Source organism: Ambystoma mexicanum, chromosome 11 (assembly GCF_040938575.1).
Source record: "Ambystoma mexicanum isolate Mex_15411 chromosome 11, UKY_AmexF1_1, whole genome shotgun sequence".
NCBI classification, from domain to species: Eukaryota; Metazoa; Chordata; class Amphibia; order Caudata; family Ambystomatidae; genus Ambystoma; species Ambystoma mexicanum.
Window position 1 is genome coordinate 1,462,281,689 of NC_090934.1, and position 22,644 is coordinate 1,462,304,332.

Below are 22,644 nucleotides of genomic sequence, written 5' to 3' on the forward strand. Positions count from 1 at the left end.
CCGCTACTCAGGTAAGTAATAAATAGTGTATTTATTCCATTTCAATGTGTCGTACTTCGTTACGATAGATTCTTAGTGAGCAACACTGGTAACACCCCACCCGGCAGTAACGGTAAATCTAAACTGCCTAACTTAGAATCCACACACGCAATCACGCACGCACGCTCCACATCCACAAGCCTATTCCTCAGTACCACGAGCCCATGCACACGCACTAACCGCTACGACATATCCTCTCCCGTTCACCATCTCAAAGAACACTCCTTTAAAGAAGACCTCTATGGAATACACCGAACCCCTTAACATAATCTGTGGCCATCACGGAATGTACCCAACAACACCCACCCGGCAGTAACAGTAAATCTAAAGTGCCTAACTTAGAATCCACACACAGAATCACGCACACACGCTCCACATCCACGAGCCCATTCCTCAGTACCACGAGCCCCTGCACACGCACTAACCCGCCACGACAGACTTCTCTTGGTCCCGGTAGATCCTGCTCCCCAGTAATGTCCCAAAGTCAATTTCCTCCAAGGAACAAAAAGTCTCAACCAAAGTCTTGAAATTCAGACAAATAAAATCCACTGACCAAATATTTTCTTTGTTTGGTGAAAGGGTTCCTTATTTACAATGGCACATTCAAAATAACTGCACCAATGAAGTTTCCTGGATGACTTCCTTCCAGGAAAGAATGGATGAAGTTGACAAACGTACCTCAGCCACTTTGGCAACAAGTTCTCCACTTTCAGCTTCTGCAGTGTCTTGTGTACAAATTGTCAGGATGTTCTCGCTTGAGGTTTTCTCCTCTCTCAATAACTTCCTTCTGCAACATAACCATAAGAACGGGTTCCTTTGCCCCACAGTTAGCTTCTAAGGTTCTGTCAAATATTGACAGCCGCAGTCCTGCTACTGCGGCCACAACTTTCACTGCTCTGTAATTAGCTGATACAACAACCACTTTGTTGGGCAATTCTTCAAGACATCATCTACCTCCACAGGTTGGCATGGCACTTTCTTTCTATATCCTAAGAAAGGGGAGCCTCTTTGCCTATCTTGCAGCTACCATAGAATCTGCTTCTGGCTTCTAGACCACTTCTTATTCTTGCAAACAGTCTTTGCCTTGCAGATATAAAAAATAACTTTGTTGAACAAGTACCCAGCTCCCTTCCCCAGATTTGTATACACCTTGCCTTTAATGGCCACGATTGTGCCACTTGTCCAGCATTGGATGAAGACTGTTGGGTAACAATACATTCATCAACTTCAGAGCACACAGGTGTACAGTCCTTAGGTGCTTGGGTTTTACTTTCATAGAGATCCCTGTATGGGTTGAGTAATGCTTGTTCTGGCTTCAACTTATACAATCTCCTGCTTCGGCCTTTTATGTGTTGCAAGATGTGTATCTTCAATTAAAAACAAAATTAGGTATACGCGATTGCGTTTCAATATTGAACTGTTACTTCAAAGAGAGACGCGTTCCCACCTTTCCCGTCAGCACTCAGCCGCCAAGGTATCGGGAAACCTTGTCTCATGCACGCGGCCCCTTTAAACAATACTTGCAACTGTTCAGGAAAGTCAGTTTAACTTCAATTAGGCTACCAACAGCTTTCTCCGTGTTAACCAGAGCCACACAACCACTCGGCAACAAAGAATTACACCACTCGGCAACAAAGTATTGCTGATGTTAGGGAAAGGAAGGGTTTTCATGACATGCAAACATTTCAGCAAAGTTCGTATTACTTTCCCATTGATAAAATGACTTCTAACTTCTGCTGCAAATTTCTACTTGCTCATGCTTCAGCGCGTGTGCAATTAAAAACTGGCCAAAGTTACAGGCAAGGAACTTCTGCTTCTTAGGAGTGCAAAGCGTCCTTTTCTGACTCCCAATTAGAACAACTGCAGGCTGCTGCGGCTTCCCAACTTTGTTTCTTCTCCTGCTACTACTTGGTACTCTTGGGATTCACACCCCTCTACTGCACAGGTGTCTCTGAACCTGCCTCATTAAGGGAGAGTCTCCTACTCTCCAGTTGCCCTCCGCTTGCCTCTGTACACAGGCCTTAGGAACAACTGCAACTTCAGCTCTGCAATCACAGCAATGAGGTGTACCTGGAAAGACTGCCTGTTGAACTGTTTTTCTCTAGTGCTCCCACAGCTATTCAGGGTTTGTGCGCATAGGACCAACTCACAGTTTCAATTGGAAGTTGCCTCTCTACTCCAGAATCCCTGTTGTGGTCACGCTTCCTTGTGTTCTGCTGGCTAAGTGCTCTGCTTCTTCTAATTCTGCTACAGCCGACCTTCCAGCTCCTGCCCCAGTTTCTTTCTACTGCTTCTCTCTCAGGCAGCCTTTTATGCCCCTCAAGTGGGTTGATTAGGTTCAGGTGCAGGTCCTTATGATTAATTGCCCGACCTTGTATAAAGTCATTAGGCGTGCCTGCCTGACTGACCTGAACCCCTACTTGGCTCGTTAGCCCTCCTCCCCTTCACGGTCGCAGAGGTATTCTGGGACTTGTAGTTTGTTTTGGGAAATTTACGTTCCACTTCTCTAGAATGGCAAAAGGCCATAAAAAGGGCAGGGTTGTGGGGAACATTTTAAAAAGGGGTTCCTCCCATTCATGCTGGTCTGATTTCCCGCCCCCACCACTCCACCATGTGATTATCAGTACACCACCCACATGGTCGGGATCAGAGAGTGCCTGTCTTCCCCTGGCCACATGAAAAGGGTCCCAGACCAGGTTCCTGGGGGGAATCCCTTAGGATTCTCTACACTAAGCATGGATGTCTTTGGCAGAAGTTGAACGACCCCTATACAAAGCTGTAGTAGATCTGGTAACAAAATACAACACTTTAAAACAAATTCAAGTTAATGGCCAAGAATAACTTATCGGATATAAAGGGTGTGAGAACAGTGGCATCAGAAATTATCCTTCCATCTGCATTTCATTTAATTTCCCATTTGTTTATTTTGGTAAAACAAAGCATACCATAAAAACATGGCAGAAGGATTAACAATCAACAATATTACAAAAAAGTTAAAATAGCTATAATTGGGTCTAACAACCTGTCACGCCGCTTCCTAGACCACGGACACAGCTCCCCACTCGCCCCTCCTTGCCTACCCATTCCCGCACTCCCCAACACTCGTGCACCGTGCCCCCACTCACGTCGCACACATCAGGGCACGGCATGGCATGTATGGGGGAGCGGGTGTTTATCGCCCTTCACGGCGGTGGCAGATCAACTGGAAGCTCCGTCACTTCAGGAACTTACGTCCTTTGCGGAGACCGGCGCTTCCCGGCGCTTCACGGATCACGTGACTTCGGTTGCCTAGCAGCATTGCAACGCTTTCGGGTCACGTCACACGTGACTATACGTGCGTCCCTTCCGAGGATAAAAGGAGTCGGTGAACCGAAGGCGTTGCTTCACAGCTGTTTAGTTTCGGATCACGTGACTTCTCTCTTTGTTCAAGGACCTGCTCTGATTCTGACCTCGGCTTGCTCCACGGACTCCTCTTGCTTAACCCTTCAACTACTTTTGGATTTGCCTGTTACCGACTCACGCCTGCTCCACGGACTCCTCTTGCTTAACCCTTCAAGTACTTTTAAATTTGTCTGTTACCGACTCACGCCTGCTCCACGGACTCCTCTTGCTTAAGCCCTTCATTGGCTAGGACCTCGGTCCTACAAATAGGTGGTTGCCTGTTCTACCCTACAGCATGTTTCCAGCCTAAGCTAGGAGACCCACGCCTTGACCCAAGTACTCGCAGGTATTCTGGTAGCTTTGGGGTTTATGTACATAAAGGTATTCGGGCCCTGTTTCATTGCTTAACCACTGTATCTTGCTTTGCAGCGCTCAAGGGGTTCTTCCGGCTGTTCCCGCGTCCTGGCTTTCCGGACTTCCACCTGTGGCCTTAATATTCACACTGACCATATAACAATATCGGTCAGGGTGTTTCTTGGGGACAGAGGGGTTGTCCATACTCTACACGACCAACGAACTTCGTAACACAACCATAAAGAGACTTAAAAAAAAGAAACCTAACTGATCTTAACAGAGACTCTCTCCAGAACAGAGCGCGTTTACAAAAAATCAATACACACCAACCCACTTGTACAGAATCCGCCTGCAGCAAGTAGTGCAATGCAGGTTCAAAACAACGAAAGCCCAAACCCAACAATACAGATTTCAGAGTGCATTCTGTAATAACTGAAAAAGCTGGACAGAACATGAAAAAGTGTGCAAAGTCTTCCTTAGGGGTCCCACAAAGCAAACACCATTGGTCCGCATCCCCTTGAGCCTACCCACCACCACAGCTCTTAAATAAATAGTTAAAACTTGCCGTAGAAATAAGGGTACTGTGTGCAGCTCAAATACCTCTGCAAGTCGGGGAAACAAAATATTCAAATGTTTTCTATTGGCAGAGGAAAGTTACAAAAGGATTAGTGGTAGTGGGGCTTATTCACAAGTTGTTCTGGCAGGCGACTACTTACAATCCCTATCAATTGGCCTGAAATATCATTCTCTGATTCTCTGAGTTCTCCAAAGTGTCGCGGGTCACTGGATTTGGACAGAAAAATAGCCCTAACCGTCCACAAGTAACTACAGGACAAAAGTGTGACTCCAGGACTGGCGCTGAGTCCTGGAGTCACACTTTTGTCCTGTTTTCTATTGACAGGCCTCATGATCTCCGAAGAGACTCTCTTGGTCTGAAGAAACCGAGTACACTGTTTTTTGTAGAGATTACATCCTTCTTAGAAAAACACACTGCTGTGGAAAAACAGTGACCCACACCCACCTCCAACAGCATGGCTTTCACATACCTCAGCCACAGGGTACCAAAAGGGGATCTCTGCACACAAGATGACTGACCAGTTCCTGGGTCAAGGAAGCTTTGGTGTGGCCCCAAATTCTTAACCAATGACTGGCACGCATACATGCAATCCGATCAGTAAGAAAGCAGCAGCCCAGTTCTTGATGAACTGCAAAATTGGGGGCAGACCAAGGGAGCCCCAAAGTGCTCTTTACCTGAACCACCTAGATAGGATCAGTTTTGCCAAATCCCTAATGTTACATGCCATATCTTGCCACAGAAGAAGCTTTGCCCGGAAAGACTTGGTTTTTATTTTAAATGGTCCCAAAGCTATTGCTCCCTCATCCCCAATTGCCTGCTTAAATCTCATGGTCTGCTTCTCCACATGTGCCTCTGCCCCGAAATTCGATAAAAACCTCACCCCCAGGTAATCAAAGTGAACCACTCTTGGGACTAGCTCTCCCTTATAAAAATAGCTGAGAACCTCAGAGGGCGCTTCCCCTGTGATAAACCATCACAGCTGACTTCTGGGCATTAACCCTTAGACCAGACCTAGGGTATCCATAAATTTGGCATAATCATCACCAAAGCACTGAAGAGATGTAGGAGTGCTAACTAGTAAAACAGTGTCGCCTGCATAGGCAACTAAGGGCAGATGCCGTTTGCCCAGCCTGGGAAAGTCAGAATTAGATTTAAGTAAATGGTCATAGCGACCATTTATATAAAGACAAAAAAGCAAAGGGGCCAAAACACAGCCTTGATGTGCCCCGCATTCGACTTGAAACAAAGGGGTGCAATGTCTAGCAGGCCCACTCTTTACTCAGGCCATTGTCTAGTGATGTAATCCTTCTAAAAGATCCACCAAGGCACCAGGGCAATTCAAGGACCTAAGCATGCTCCATAGCCTGCCACAGTTGACCTTGTCAAACGCAGTGCCCGGATCCATGAAATCAAGATAGACAGGTTCATCATTGATAAACAAAGAATGCGCCACTACCAGATAAAAGGTCAAGGCCTGTTCTGCGGTCCCCACGGTCCCCAGACTTGGTCTGAAACACAGCTGAATAGGAGAGATACCCAAGACTCCAGTCTCCCGAGGATGGCCCTCCTCAATATCTTAAACACAGACTCTTAAAGAGAGATCAGTCTAAAAGATGCTGGTAACGCCGTTGATCTTTTTATTTTATAGATCAGACAGGTGATAGCACGGGACCAAGAAACAGTTGCGTACCTCCAGCACATGCAGCATTAAGCCCCAAAGTCAAAATGGGGCCCACAAGTTTGGTTCCGCCATGGAACAAGTCTGCTGTGACATTATCCAAACCAGGGACCTTATTCCTGCCTTGGTTCTTAATAGCTGTCAAGAAGTCTCTGACGGCAAGTGTGATGATATCCTCCATGACATGAGATGAAAGGTCAGGCTCCAAAGCAAGGGGCCCAACAATAGCCATATAACCAGAGTCATTACTATATAAGGAAGAATGAGTTATCTAATCGTCATCAGGGATCACCGAGGATGAGCCACCGGGCTTGTATTTCTAAAAGGGCCCATTACTAATAATGTCACAAGTTTAGCTTCATTATTATTTGAGCAATTGACCCAAGTCTCCCAATACTCTGTTTCATTTTCACCCTTTCTACAAGCAATAGCCTTCTTATAAGACGTTCGGGCCTTGATAATATCAAGCCCTGAAGACAATGGGTTCTTCAAAGTTCTCAGTAGATACACTTTAATTTGGCACACTCAGTATTAAACCACCTGGAGCGAGGACTTCTCTTCCTTCTGGCCACACTCTATGTAAAGAATGCCAAAAGACTTGTCCGTAGTAGTGAAAATTCAAACCATGTGTCACTCTGGTCTAAAATGCCAGATAAAAAGCGTTTAAGGGCCTGATAACAATATTCCTCTGCAGGCTTTCACAATCTGCCGATTGCCATTTTATCCGTGGCTTAAGGCACCGGGGCACTCAGTTGGCCCCAAAGGGAAACATCTTCCCTGGGGCCCTCACGTGAGCTGGATAGGAAAATGATGGCTGCACAAAACATCCAGCATCCTAAACTCAGTGACACAATCCCAGAATTTCACCACAAAAATAATGGATGATAGAGCGACCCAGTGCAGAGGTAAAAGTAAAGTTTCCAGGAGCATACTTGGGGAAACAACCATTGATAGCACCCAGCCCCCAAGCAAAAAGGAGGTTCCAAAACCCATGTCCCTCCCTGCTGATTCTGTCATCTCTCATGAGCGGTGGCAAAATGCCAGTCGAATCATCTTCCGTCAGATCAAACAAAATACTGCCAGACCCGTGCCCAACTTTGAGGTTAAAATCCACCCCACCTAAAAATAAAAAGTACATTATTTGCAGTCACCCAACTTGCGAAACCCTCATTATGGACGCGAAGATAAAGAGACAGTTCTTACCAAACTGGGTATGAGGGCTATTATAAAAATTCACCACCTAGACCTAACGACCGCCCACCCTGTGAATTGTTACCACCTGCAGGAAAGAGCAGAAGGGCTCAAGCTGGAAAGATTCACTCACAAGGGGGGACTTAACCAAAATACACAGCCCTCTGTGACAGCGCCCACTCGGGCTCCTCTGCGCAGGGATAGAGTAGGCCACAAACCACTCAACAGCCACATCCTCCAGTGCCCAGGACTGCTGTATTAGGATAATGTCAGTTTCCTAACTCATTCGTAGGAAGAGGACTTTAAACACCTGACACTTACTGGGGCCAGACAAGACCTCACTATCTGCTGATGCAGCTGGGGCTCTAAAGCTGCTTCATGAAAGGTGCATAGTTAGAAGAAGCATACACCCCAGCCTCGGGTGAAATCTGGAAGGTCATTAGGGAGGACTGCCTCAGTCTCTGTTCCAGTGTGGGTCTAGTTGGATCAATAAAAGGCTCTGACTTGCAGCTCAGCCCAGACATCTAGGGGCCCTTCCCATGAACCACGGAGGCGGGTGAGATTAAACCTTCTCCCACTGCCCCCACCTCTTGCCATTGATACCAGGAATCATGAATGTGATAAAGCACAGCCTTTGTGTCTCCATAGACATCAATCCCCTTATATGCCAAGACCTCACGACAATTCCAAATGCATGTGCAAAAATTGGCATTAATAAAGGAGAAACGAACATTGCACCCTTTGCAAACATGTAATCAGACAAAGCCTGAACAACGGGGAACAATTTAAAAGAAAGATCCTTCACCCCGGGACATCCGACAGACCCCCACGCTAAAAGTCTATTGCCGGCATTTTTGGTGCCATGCGCGAGGCCCTTGAAGCAGCATATCAGATTTAGATCACGGCAGCCGCTGAGGGGATTGTCATCAGCAGTTTCATATCGCGTAGCATCGGTGAGAGCATCATGGGATGGCTTGGGTTCCGTGGGTGATAACATGTCAGTTCCATCAGGTCCTTTCACACATTCATTAGGCCCACCCAAAGCACCCCATATTTGATTTAGCCACCACATGGCTAAAGCATCAGGGCCAAAAGGCTGATTTAGGCCTTTGTGCTGAGTCAGGATACGCCTTAATCCATTAATTGGCCTCTGTGCCCCAAGAGAACTATCCACACCGGCACATGTCATGCAGTCTTTTCCTTCCTTGTCAGCCTCTGAGGGAGAACACGTCACCCCGGACACTACAGTAGTCCCAGTCATCTTACAAGTCACGACCTGTTCAGAACTTGCTTTTGCTGCATTCAGTACTTCAAGAATTTTGGGTGCAGTTTTCGTAAAGTCATACAGGGATTTTGTCAGCATATTGATCATATTCCACTTGCATAACGCAGGGTCTAGGTTTTTTTGGGGTATGTAAGGAATTCATGGTGGCAACAGTAAAGAGACACAAGTGATCACAGTTCAAGTGTGTTTATTAAACTGTATGCAGGTTGGAAAAGCGCCTAATCTAAACCTAAATCTTAGATGGGAGCAAGCGTTGACAATCAAATGAAAATAAGCGAGTCCTAGTGGCGTTGAGTCAAAATAAAAAGGGCCTATATTAAGAAACCTATTGCCAAACCTTACAACTAATAAAAAAAGGGTGTGCAATGATTTGAAAGAAAAAGAAGTGTTCACAAATAATATTTCGGGATGTGGTAGCTTGGATCTCTCTTCCACACGTTTTGAGCATGGGTTAAGGTGGGATTTTGGTGCACAGCATACATTCAAGTTTTCCCAGCACGACTCGACAGTCCTGTTCCAGTCTATCAGGAGCCTTGATGGCCAAGTCTCGTTTCTCTGGAGAGTCTCTTGCTTTGAGGGCTTGTCGTATTCAAATAACAAAGCAAACGTTCCTTCAACAAAATGAGTTGGTTTCCTGGTTTTACTTAGGGTGAGGATTCTTCACCCTTGCGTCCCCCTCTTCCGGTCGCCTGACCCCTCTTTATTTTCAGCCTCCCTCTTCCGGGTTCACTATGGCTTATCCTTTTATTCACAAATCTTAATGTCTTTTTTTAACAGTTCCAGTAGACGTCCCTCGTCCGGGTTCACTTTGTCAACACACTGTTTCTTGGGACTTTAGACTTTGCCCCTTTCTTTGCAGTATCTCTCTCCTGGGTTCACTCTTGCCAACTCCCCTTCACATTTACTTTGTGTTTACGGGATTTACTTCCCTTGCTTTCTTTTATAGTTCTTAGGTCAAAGGTTTTCGACTGTACAGGGATTTTGCTTGACCTCCTGTATGACCACTTTGACCTATATTGGCAGCTCTCATACGGCCTTCTGGAATCTGTAGTTTCACTCAGACGGGGATTGACCAGGGTCTATCGAGTTAGCACCCACGTGGTGCCGGTTCTATCTGCAGCTGGTCTTTCCTTTGACACTTTTCCAGTTCTTTGAACTTGGTTCAAGTTGCCACTTTGCGACATTCATTCACCAAAGCCAGGCTCTTATCAGTTCTCCCCTCGACTCACTGGCTGTAATGAACCGCTTAGCTGTCCTCGTAACTGGGGTCAAGGCCGGTACCACAGAAGCTGGAGTCTCCCTCGCTGTAGGTCATCAGCGTCGACCCGCTCAGTGTACCGTTGACATCTGTTGCAGCACAGGTGGGCTATTGTCCTCGGTCTTACGATTCGCTCTGCAGAGGTTTTGCGGGTCTGCTTGAAAAGGGAAATGTCTTGTCTCTGCTGGTCAGCCTCTTCATATTCACTGCCTTTCTCCTCCTCTTCAACTGCCGGGTCTGCATGGTCGTCTCCTCTTGCAGTCTGCCTTGCGTGTACTGTGCTCGCTTGCTCCACCTTTTATCCCTGTGGGGAAGGGAAAGGGCAGTCAGATGTGTGTAATTCTGATCAATTGCCTGACTTTGTCCGACCCTTGTATTGGGACATGTCAGGTAAACGGCTTTGGTGTTCGTCCGTTCTCTTGTGTGTTGTGCGAAAGTGTTCATGTCAGAAAAGGGGGGGGTGGCAGTGGTTTTGAATGTCCTACATGGTAGAATGGGGAAAAGGTATTGAAGGAAGGGGGATACCGTGCCTAACCCGTCTATGTCCTCCTCCCCGAGGGACCCCCCCCCCCCTGCCCATCCAGGTGATCTTCCCTCACTGGTCCACCCCCAGGAACTGGATCCAATGGTGATGGCCATGTCCTGGCCACCTGGATGACAGATCCCCGGGGACTAGGAGGCACCGTTGGGTGTCTCACAAGTGGGAAGCATGTGGGTGTAGCTCAGCCAATTGGGAGCTTTGTCTGCAGGCTGAAAGCCCGCAATCCATTCTGCATTCGAACCCCCACCTGCTGTCTGTGTGCCACTGCAACCTATGCATTTCTTACAACGCTGCAGCCCCTGTAAAGCTCCCCGAAAACCCCACCACTCTCCCTGGAGCCTCCCATCTATTGCCCTGCCGTATCTGCAGGATCTAGCCCAAGGCCACAGGTAGTAAAACTTGAGAAATCTTCGGCCAACTAAGTACAATGTTGTAGAGCGCCATCACCTATTACGCCGATCTCCAAGTAACTAATGTCTGAATGCGTTCATTGAACGACGCAGCATTTATTCATATTTTATCGTCTTGCAAAAAAAGTGCTCATCAAATATTATGAATGGTAAATTAGCTGTTTCATCTGTACTATTAATCGTTGGACTCCTCGAAAGGTCCTTGGAATTCCGCTACCTCCGAGGATGGAATGTCATGGCCCCAAAGACTCCCATCTTTTGTGATTTAAATAATTCGTTGCCAGCAAAGGCAGTCTTTAAATATGTTTGCAAATAGCATACTTGTAACTCGGGCGTTTGAGTGACCGATGATGCATGAAAAACAAGCAAACAGAGTTGGCAGTCCCAAATGGTACAAGAGCTTGGGAGGATGTACATTGTCCAGGTGGCAAAGGTGTTATTTGCTAAGGGTTAGGCACATGAGTATAGAGGGAGGCCCAGAAGAAGTTTCTTGCGAAAGTCAATCTAACTGAGATTTTGTGGAACGGTTGGCGAGGAAGGGGAAAGCTTCTGTTCCGGTAAGGTAGCTTTAATCTAATGTGGGTATAAGTGGATGCTATGAATTGGTGGAGTTTTACGTCACTGTGAAAGAGAATACTATGGTTGCAGAACTTGAGGGTTAGTGAAAGGTCAGGTGAAAAAGAGGGGTGGGTGGTGTTGGTTTATAGTTAATATTTCGAATTCCATTATTTCGAATGTAAAAATGTCAAACATTAAGTTGAATTTTTTTTTCCGAATGTTTCATTTTTTTATTTTTATTTTACTTACCAAAACCCCCAAAAAACGTATTAAATAAAAAAAAAAAATGATACATTCGAATGTTTTTTTTTTTTCGACATGTTTTCGACATTTTTGCATTCGAAAAAATGCTTTCGACATACTGACTGGACACCGGGTGGTCTTAGGCGGTTGGGGCCAGATGTGCCAGCAGTTTAATTACTTTGTTCTTGGAGGTGTTGAGCATAAGACCACAATCATTGAGCCATCCTTTTGGGACTATCGCGAGGGAGAGCAGCGTGGAGGGTCGCAGGCTGGAGGGTGCAGGCTGTCAACTGTGAGTGCAACCTAACATCTACAGCAATGCCCTTGCCGACAGCCTGCAACTGCCCTGCACAATACATGGCCTGATTACACCTCTGGACGAGGTAAGACCTGCCGGGATTCAGCTTCATGATTACATGGCATTGTGTCTCTTAAATTTGGCAGCCGCCTTTGTTCCAACCTTTTCCGCTTTGCCGATGCTGCTATTGCTCCATGGGGCTGATTGGATGCCTTTTGCTTCTATTGGGCTAATCCCAGGGAGCCGGCAGGCGAGGCCAGCCCCCTACTACAGCCCTTTCATCTGGAGAGCTGCCCCTTTAGATTCTTCAATGCTCCCTCTCGCCATTTCCTGCAAGACAGCCAAAATCCCATAAGCGCCTGATCTAACAAAGTGATTTTCTTTCCCCTTTCCTGTTCCTCTTGCTATCACTTGCACCATGAGTTGTGCCCTGTCAGTCTTGTGGCTTCTGAGTGCATGGTTTTAATGCATTGCCTGCAGTACGCCCAGTCTCCATTATTACTCGCTTTCTACATCTCCAGGGCTGCATTTTGTTGTTTTGGTTCGCCACCATGCCAACTCAGACTTCGCCCTGCTGCATTGCTTCCTTTTCGCTGTCTCCATTCACTTTGCCTCGTGACTCTGCCCGACTCTGTACTATATTGCTGGCACTTACTCTATTTTACTTCAAGTTCCTGTGCCTTCGCTCTTGGCCTGACCCCATCCTTGTTAATGTTAAATGTCTTTTATAGGGCGCAACATGCCCGTGGGCCTCAGTGCACAGCATCTAAGAGTAGAGGCAAGATGTCCAGAAAACTAAGAGGAAGGCAGGGAGAAGTATAGAGCTTAGTCGTTGGAATTAAAAAGATACATTTTTAGAGATCTCTTAAATTAAGAAAGTTCAGGGCAAAGACGAAGTTCAGTGGGCAGAGCATTCAACATGCGAGGATCAATAGAATCAAAACAGGTGCCGCCAAATCGGGCCAGTCTATAGCGTGGCTGCTTGAGTATATTACAATTGTTAGATTGGAGAGAAAGGGAGATATTGGGTCACCTAATCCTTTTCTTCAGATAAGGAGGTGCTCTGTCACCGTGACACTTGTGAGTAAGGAGGAGAATTGTATAGATGACACAATGTTTGACTGGAAGCCAATGCAGGGATCTGGGAGCCTCTGTGACATGATTCCTTCTCGCCAGACCACCAACGGCTCGTACAGTATTATTCTGAGCCACCTGTAACAAGACCAAACTGGACACAGAAATGCCTGCCAATAGACTGTTTCCATAGTCCAATTTACAACTGACCAGAGCAACTGCAAGGTTAGCAGTGTTTGTTATTGAGAGGAAGGGCTTGAATTGCCTAATGAGGCGAGTATGGTCGTTACAGGATCTCTTCACCTGGCTAATAAGCTTATACATGCTAAGAGAGGCATCGAGATAGACGCCAAGATTCTTGACCAAGGGGCTGGTTTTAAAAAAGGTAGAAATGTCAAAGGCGGCATACTTGGGATCTAATTTAGCAAGGCGTTGGGTAGTGTCCACCATCATAAGTTTGGTTTTGTTCCTTTTAAGGGCCAGTGAGTTGTTAATCATCCACTCCTCGATCAAAGTATGGATAGAAAGGATCCTGGACCGAACCCTCTCATCACTAGTCGGTTCAATCAATATCTGGGTATCGTCTGCGTAGTTCGTGTAACCCACCCCAATGCTCTCCAGAAGATTGTAGAAAGGACCAATATAGATGTTAAAAAGGGTAGGAGAAAGGCATGCACCCCGCGGGACACCGCAGTTAAGGAGTTTGGCAGGTGATCTAAAGCCATCAGAGGCCACACCAGCAAAGCAGGGTCTAAAAAAGGAGGCCAGCCATCCCAATGCGCTACTGGTACAGTTGGCGATGGTCCCCAGCCTCTCCAACATCAAGGAATGGTCAACAAGATAAAATTCTGCGGCAATGTCAAGAAGCATCAACATAGCAACCTGACCAGAGTCAACAGCACGGCACAGGTTGGCCTTCAGGACCAACAATGCAGTCTCCGTTCTGTGAGGCTCTCTAAAGCCAGATTGCAGACAGCCCAAAAGCTGATTTTCCTAAATCTTTCTGAGCAACCCTGTCCAGAATCTTCAACAAGAAAGTAGCACTGGTTATAGGACGGTAGTTCTCTACCGCAACGGTATCAAGAGAAACCCTCTTGATAACGGGAAATCCAGACGTTCTTAAGAGGCACCGGTACTGTGGAGGTGACAAAGGAGGAACTAATTAATTTAGTGACAAAAGGGGCTAGACAGTCCAAAGATTCTTTCGTTTTGGGTGATGGACAAAGATCATCAGGTCAGGAAGATGGTTTACGATTGTTGACAATATTGGAAAGTTCAGCTTCCGTTATTTCTTTAAAGTTAAAAACAGGGATAGTACAATTAAAAGTTTCAATTCAATCAAGTTCCTTGGAATTGACATTTGTCAAGGTGGCATGACGAGAACGTAGGAGGATAATCCTATCCCGATGGACATGAAGTTTCTTACTAAAGCCCTGTTGAATATCGGAGCACCACTGAACATTTTTTGTGGTGGGAGGAAAAGGGTCATCTTTCCCTTCAAATTCCTTTAGTATGGCGAAGAGTTCTATTTGGAGGAATTGGCTGTTTCAGTGCGTCGTTGGTCATAATTGCGTTTAGCAGCCAAGATGGACAATTTATAATGTGTGCACAATTTATATGTGCACTGCGGCTCCACGTGTGGAAGCCTACGATTTGCTTTTCCCCAAAGTTGTGATTCTGCAGTATGTTTCCTTGGCAATTCCAATCCCTCCCCATCCTTCCTTCTCCTCACCTCCTTTCCCTGGTTTGTCTCTCTTCCCTGCCTTTCTCTCTCTATCCAACTTCCCGCATCCTCTTGTCACTCTCTTCCGTGAACGGTACTATCCACATATACCTGCTTATTTGTTGTAGTCCCGCTCCCTGGACGAGGCACCCCATTGTTGTTTGTACCCCCTTTGTTCCACATTGTTGATGTAGCAGTCCAATTCTTGCACTCTTACCTGATTGTCTTATTGATGTCTGTATGCCTCAGGTAGCCCCTCAGTCCATGAGGTGAGGCTTTTCCAGTCTGCAGTCACTCTTACCTGATTGCCCCTATTGCATGTTTTTTTTTCCTTATTGCAATTTGCCTGCTTGCACTTTTATTTGTCTTACATTGTACCTCTCTCCTTCTCCCCCCACAGCACTTCAATTCCTCCCCCTAACCCCTTTCTTCTTCAGCAGTTGTACGTTCTAAATCGTCTCACGACCTAGTCAGAGCGTTTTGTTTGTTTCCTGCACTTCCCCCTCCCATCCCTGCCCGTTCTCATGATTTAGCACTTGCACGTTCCAAATGCTTCAAGACCTTTTTAAGAATGTTTTGTTTTTGTTTCATACATTCTTCCTCATCCCTTGCCCCCATGTCTTGATGCGCCTCGAAACACAATTTCTGCTGTATAGTGCGCATTAACAATAACCAATAAATAAAATAAGTAGCCAGATGACGAAGGTACAAAAGGAAGTAGTGGTTTGAGGAGAGGTTCGAAAGGACAAGATCCGGGTTTCATTAGCAAATAGGTGGTAGGCTATGCTAGAGGAGTAGATGAGTTTGCCCAGTGATAATCGGAGGCTGAAGAGCATTGAAATGAAAAATGAAACTTTCTGAACTCCTCCTCGGAGGTGAGTGGGATCACAGTCCTTGGTGTCCAAGGAAATGGCTAATGAGCAGCGTGGAAGATGGAAAGCAATCCAGGCAAGCTGCTATGAGGTCCAGGAAGATGAGGATGAAGACGAGTTTTGAGTTATGGGGCATGATAAGAAAGTTGGAGATGCGTGTCAGTCCGTTTCACTAGCTAGTTCACTATGGAACGGAGTCTGGGTGGGGATCACAGTGACCGTTTGCTTGCAAGTAGGTTGTGTGCTGGTTGAAGGCCACCGGTTCAAGGATTTTAGAGAAGTAATGGAGAAGGGAAGATGGGCGTGGGTTGGCTGAGTTAGCCAGAGCTTTTTGAGGTTGGGTAGCATATTTACAGTCTTGAATGAGGATGGGAAGATCTCAATTTCATGGGAGTGGTATGAGGATGTGATTTATTTAATTTGTTTATTTGAATTTCTATTTAGCACTGGCCTTATCCAGAGGGTCTCGGAGCACCTTAGAGGGTTCAAATATTGAAACTGTAGCAGTTGAAAAAAAAAGTTACTGTTTTCAGGAAAGGATCGGCAAGTGATAGCAGTGGAGGAGGGCAGAGTTATGTGTGGGGGGAAAAAGTATGTTTTGAGGCTCTTTCAGAAAGAGGTGATGGAGGGTGCAGTGCTTATGTGGAGAGGTAGGGTGTCCATGCCCTGGGTGGCCAGTCTGTAAATGCTTGTTTTTTTTAATATCATGGCCTCAATAGTGTCACACTATGAATAGCTTTCAGAAGAATACTAAGTTCAACAAAACTAACAGGGGGAGGAGGGGAGGACCTTAAGGAGGAGAGTGTGGGGAGCTGTTAAGAAGGTGGTGTGAGAGGCGGGAGTTAAGTGTGTATCCGATTTTTGGATGTGAAGCAGTGGGCAAGGGTATTGGCACACAGAGTAAGGAGGAGCCAGGCTACCATGGTCTGGAACATAGTCGGGTTTGCAGGATGAGTTGGAGAAGACTTCTTTGGTGAAGTATTTGGGCTTCGCTTCATCCAAGATAAGTAGACTGTGTAGAAAGGGTGGTCTTGTAGGGGAACAGGAGGAAAGGAGAGCTATCTTTGTGCCATCGCCTTAAATGAAGATGCATATTGGTTTGTTCTGAGAGAGCACATTTTTGGGGGATTCAAAGCAGTTGGGGATGAGGATTAGCAGGCATACCGTGGGAGAGATGGTAGAACATGGAGACGAAAGTGCACTTTTTTACGTGAAAAAATGTAAACTTCCTCCATACATAAAATTAATGTCATTTATATTGCAAGCCAGAAGAATGCATTTCTGTTCAAGTGATTCTAAATGAATCCCATCAGAGGTACAGGTTAAGGTAAACTGAAATGTATCTGTGAAATTACTGGAACATTCTCACTTATCAAATCTTTTTTGGGTACTGAACTCCTTCTCTCCTACCAAGTGGTCAGCTGGACCAGAGATACAGAAGTGCCCTCAAGCATAGATTTAAGACCCAAGATATCCCTGAACATTTTGTGAGGCCTACTTTGCATTTACAAATGGTCAGCTGATCATTCATTAACTCTACTAACTCCCCAAATTATTATTTTTGACATTCATCACATAGTTGACAAATGGTTACACCTAGCCTTCGTTTACTGGATCAGTTGTCCCCCACACACATCAAAGTTGGTGATACATTTCTAAACATACAGAGTATAAAAACACATCACATTTCTACTGAAAAAGGACTAAGTGAGAATGAGAGGAAGGCTTCTGGCCGGGACGATAGCTCAGGGACTATGCATTTGTCTTGGACGCAAGACAATGCAGAGCAACACAGGTTCATATTGCGGTCCAGCGTTTAGAGACTGGTCTCCGCTGTTAACCGCGTAATAAAACATGAATTCATTTCTGAGTCCTCAATCCCATTTGCACCCCTGGATGTAGAGGTTCAGAAGTATGACTTCACCTGTTTGAATCATGTGTGTCTAGGTAATGCCGCCTACAGCCCAATCTACCCAGAGTAAACCGCACCCCATGGAAGGGATATATGAGTCTCCAACTGTAAAACTGGCGACCAAATATCTGTTTAGCACTGCGAGAAGAATGAAGACACCAATAAACATGTCCAATAAGAACCAGGCACATTTAAGGGCAGTCCTGGGTCTTAGGTTTGTACTTGGGATTTTTCCTCTCTGGAGTTTAGGTTTGGGGAAACGCCATCCATGTTTATTTTGCGGCATAACCCTGCACCAGTAACGATTCCAGTGCATTTCCCTCATTTGTGTTATTAGTGCATATGTTTTCAGAAAGCTTAAAACATGTACTTTACACAACTGTTATAAAGGCCACCTAACTCTGCGCCTTCAGCTTTCCCCCATGCATTGTTCTTCATGTGTCAGTTATGTGATCTTTCAATAATGAGATGATTCAATTGTTGTAGAAAAGCAGGAGATGAACAATGCACAATTATATTAATCAATTATGTATTTTCTACCTGTCCACAATGCTGCTGCTTTTCCAGCAGGTTATGTCAATATTTCTGGCAGGCCGTTGTTGTGATGTGTGGTTTCTCCTTTTGAAAACCAATAAGGAAGAACAAGCCGACAAACGCTTCCTTTAATTTCCTTCCATGACTATAGAAATGCGGATTAGACAGTGTCTCCACATGGATTCCGATGACAGAGGATTGGCTACCTGATGTCCTGATCCTGGTCTGCGACAGAACATGCGATGATGGTAAGATGCAAATATGGATCCAGAACTGGTGCTTCTTTCAGAACGTGTTCATTTATTTGAGAATGTTGAGTAGCACTTCCTTTGACCTGAGATACTGTTACCGATCTATGTAGATAAGCTGCATATTCACTGGCATTGGAGGTCATTTTAAAACTGTAAGGACACCGAAGATGTTTTTTTTTACGAGTGATGTTGTGGTGAGGTTGTGATCATGATTGCTTGCAAGCAGTATTGGGTCTTAATATCTTTATCCATAGTGGGTGATTGAGATGTTCATACATACAGGAAATGTACCTACGTGTATCGCATCTCTCCAGTATCTTCTAGATGTATCCCCAATTCACTAACACTATCCCTACTGCAGGCAATTAGCTGCATCCCTGCTCTAAAGAAATATACATAGCAAGAAAAAGTGTAAGACTCTTCTGTTGCATATATATATATATTTCTGAGGCTTGTGGAATCTGCTTAGATCACATGCTGTGCATAGGCCGACATCTAGTGGAAGCTGCGGAGTATTACAGTTTGTTTTTCGAAACTCGAAAATGGGCGTCGACACAGGCGTGCCAGTAATACTATCCCTAGTGTGACGTCCACTGTACCCAAGATCCCTCACGCGTCTGGGATCCTCAGATTGTTTTTTTCCGCCATACTGGTCGGAAGCATCTTGCGGAGTCCCCTGTCCTTAGCCATATTTTTGCTAATTATTGCAATTTACAATTATTTATTGACATCCTTCCCCACCCCAACGTCGACCATCGACTCGACGACGGCTGGAGAAGACATCGACCGTCGGCTGCTGCACGACGGATCTGGGCCTCGGAAGGCCGCTGGCCTCGGCCCGGGCCTAGTAGGCCGCTGGCCTCGGCCCTGCAAGTAGGGAGAGTGGGGGGTGGTACATACTCTTCACTCTTGGTATATAGGTACACCTTAAATATTTCCTACACTTACCAGCCCGCTGCCTCAAGGTGCGTATGGAGGGTAACCCTTTCCAATTCTGCCCCAAGTGCAACCGCAAATACCCTTGGGTCGACAGGCACGCCACGTGCAATCTCTGCTTGCCGAGGGACCACCCCGAAGCGAACTGCAGAGCGTGTAGTAGGTTTAAACCTAAAACACTTAAGGACCGTTCGACAAAGCGTTGGGCCCACCACGCCAGGCAGGCAGCCATGGCAGCGGAGGGCGCCTTCAGCGATGGCAGCGACGCCGTACTTTCGGACGGCGAGGGCATTACGGCATCGAAAGACTGCCGAGCGCAGGTCCCCGACCTCGGAAGGTTGTCCGGCAGGGCGGCTATGGGGAAGACCCCCGGCGACCCAAGCGCTACACACCCTTCACACACTAAGCACACTAAGTCCAACCGAACCTCGACGACGTCGACTTCTCGGAAAGAGGCACGGATAGAACGGTCCGACTCGGTGTCCTCTGGGCGCTCTCGATCGAGATCGCCTCATGACGCAAGGCAATCATCCACTCTTGCCAAGAGTGCCTCGCTCCCTAGATTAATGGAAGTTCGATCGTCGGAAGACGAAGACGACTTCCACCCCCAGGCCGCGCTCCAAGAGACCGAGAGCGCAGTTAACACCAGCGAGGCCCCACGCTCGAAACAAGATACCTCTCCCGACCCTCGGCGCCAGGCGTCGAAAGTCTCTGGGGCCTCCAAGGGGCAGGGGAAACATTTTTCCACGCACGGGGAGGGAGGGAAGCAGCGGAAAGCTCAGCCTTCCACTCCTGTAAGACCATCCTTCCACCCCAAGCAGACAGATAAGCATAAATCTACTGGGACTTCAACATCCAGCAAGGGTACCCTTGATAAGTCCTCTAAGTTGCCTACTAAAGTCATACCCTGTTCCAAAGTATGGTCCAGTGAGGACATAGACAGGGTCATGTCAAGGATGTCTTCCTTAGCTGATTTTTATGACAAAAACCCAGAACATTTCCTTTCGTATGACCCTCAAGGGGCCACACCCTCAGGCTCCTCTGATCCTATCCCCCTAAGTAAAAAGGCCCGGGTCGAAAGACCTGACCCCTTCGAGGTGCAGCCTTACTCTACTCCATACTCTACTCCACACCCCAGATACCAAGGAAAACCTTTCCCTGAAGGGGACCAGGAGTTTACAATTATGGAGGAACGAACCGGGTCTGAATACTATGCGGAGGATGAGGACCTGGAGGAGGTAGAAGATGAGCAGGAAAATTACAGAGTAGATTCCCCGGTAGAGAGCGAAGCCCCAGTTACCGACTCGCCAGTTGATAACCAACCCCTCCTTAATGAAGTTCTTGCTCGCGCAGCAGAACATTTTCACATCGACACCCACGGTGTACAGGAGGAAAGGGACTTCGCAGAAGAGTTGGTGGGAGAGAGGAGGCCGGTCGCTCAGACCATCCCTATCCTTAAATCCATCCAACGTAGAATAGATCCATCCCTGGTGAATCCTAACCTCACCAGAGCCGTCAACCCCAGAGTCGAAAAACTTTTTCGGGCAGCCCAGTCTGACCCTCTTTATATAAGAGGTCATCTTAAACCAGACTCCCTAGTGGTTACCAACACTCGGAAGAGGGCTGGGACACCCTTATCGTCGTCAGAAGCTCCTCCCGACAAGGAGAGCAAAAGACTGTACGGGTTTGGCAGGAAGGTAGCCTCAACGTCCGCCTAGCAAGCAAGGATTGCAAACTCCACCACCCTGTTGGCAAGTTATAACTGCCATCAATGGGAAGAGGTCGCGGCGCTCATAGCCTCTGCTCCTGAACCGTTAAAGGGCCAGTTGGCTCGGATCTCGGCAGAAGGGAGAGCCGTGTCTGGTTGCATATTAAAAGCAACTTTCGACGCTGCAGACAACGCAGGAAGATTGATAGCAGAAGGTACTGTTATCAAGAGACATGCGTGGTTACGGCAGTCGGGGTTCAAAACAGAAACACAGGCTTCATTAATAGACAAGCCGGTGGAACCAGATCTATTGTTTGGGAAAGCGGTCGAAGACGCACTTAAGAATGCCAAGGACGAGTATGAGACTCTCAAATCCCTTGGCCAGTTTACCAACAAACCCCCGAACCAGAGGGGGAACAGTAACTTTCGTCGCCCACGCGGCCAAAATTCACAAAGAGGCAACTATGCCCAAGGACAGGGTACACAATGGAACAACAACCAGCAGTCTACCCAAAGTTACAGCAAAGGTAACAAGAGAGGTCGTGGAAGAGGCAGAGGCAGCCCCAACAAGGGAGGTGGCACGCCTCCGCCAAAGCAGTGACGCTCAGTTCAGGGTCCCTTCTCACGCAACCCCAGTAGGGGGACGCATTTCCAACTTCACCCAGGCTTGGGAAGGGATCACCTCAGACAGATGGGTGCTGTCAACAGTGTCCACAGGATATTGTATAGAATTACGGCAGCGTCCCCGGAACCACCCTCCACGACAAAGAATACACTCCTTAGAACATCAGAAGATCCTTCTCGAGGAGATCGCCATTCTGCTAGAAAAGGACGCGATAGAACTCGTCCCAGGACACCAGGTAAACAAGGGTATCTATTCAACTTACTTCCTTGTGCCAAAGAAAGATTTGACAATGCGCCCAGTATTGGACCTACGGCCTGCCAACAAGTATGTCAAGCCCCAAAAATTCCGTATGACCACGCTACAAGAGGTAATCCCCCTCCTAAAAAAGGGGGACTACATGGCAACCTTGGATATGAAAGATGCTTATTTTCATATTTCCATGCTCCCAGCGCACAAAAAATACTTGCGCTTCAAAATGGACAGTCGCCACTACCAATTCAAGGTACTGCCCTTCGGGATAGCTTCAGCACCAAGGGTATTCACCAAGGTACTGGCGGTGGCAGCTGCACACCTACGCAGGGAGGCAATCTCAGTGTACCCTTATCTGGACGACTGGCTCATAACGGGGGAAACCCCAAGAATTTGCAGGTCAAACATTCAGAGGACTATCGACCTCCTCCACGAATTAGGCTTCTCTATCAACGAGAAGAAGTCAAGTCTGGTGCCAAGCACCTCAAAACAGTTCCTAGGAGCAATCCTAGATACTCAGAAAGGGTTGACCTTCCCCTCGGAAGAGAGAATTCGGAATATACTACTGCAAATTCCACATTATCAGTCAGGTCAACAAATAACGGTACGCAAAGCAATGCGGTTACTGGGCATGATGGCGTCATGCATTTACCTGGTCCCCCACACGCGTCTGCGCATGCGTCCCATGCAGGAATGGTTGGCGAAACTATGGTCTCAGGCAAGTGGTCAGTGGGACGATCTAGTGGTCGTTTCGCCAACACTCATACAGAGCTTACACTGGTGGACAAAAGAGAATCTCGCAAGGGGAAAACCCTTTTACGATCCTGAAGTACAAGCAGTGATAACTACAGATGCTTGCCTGACTGGGTGGGGAGCTCACCATCTCCACCACACAGCTCAGGGTCTCTGGTCTCACTCAGTAGCCAAGAACCACATCAACCTGCTAG

General features: G+C 46.8%; 1 protein-coding gene across 2 annotated transcripts in view; it reads left to right on the forward strand.

The window, feature by feature from the left end:
- AAGAB (alpha and gamma adaptin binding protein) overlaps window positions 1-22,644 on the forward strand; it is a 429,906-nt gene that overhangs the window by 34,933 nt on the left and 372,329 nt on the right. For both annotated transcript variants that reach the window (XM_069625133.1, XM_069625134.1), the window contains exon 3: window positions 18,080-18,176. In XM_069625133.1, coding sequence (XP_069481234.1) covers window positions 18,080-18,176 — 97 coding nt within the window. The remainder of the gene's footprint in view (window positions 1-18,079; window positions 18,177-22,644) is intronic.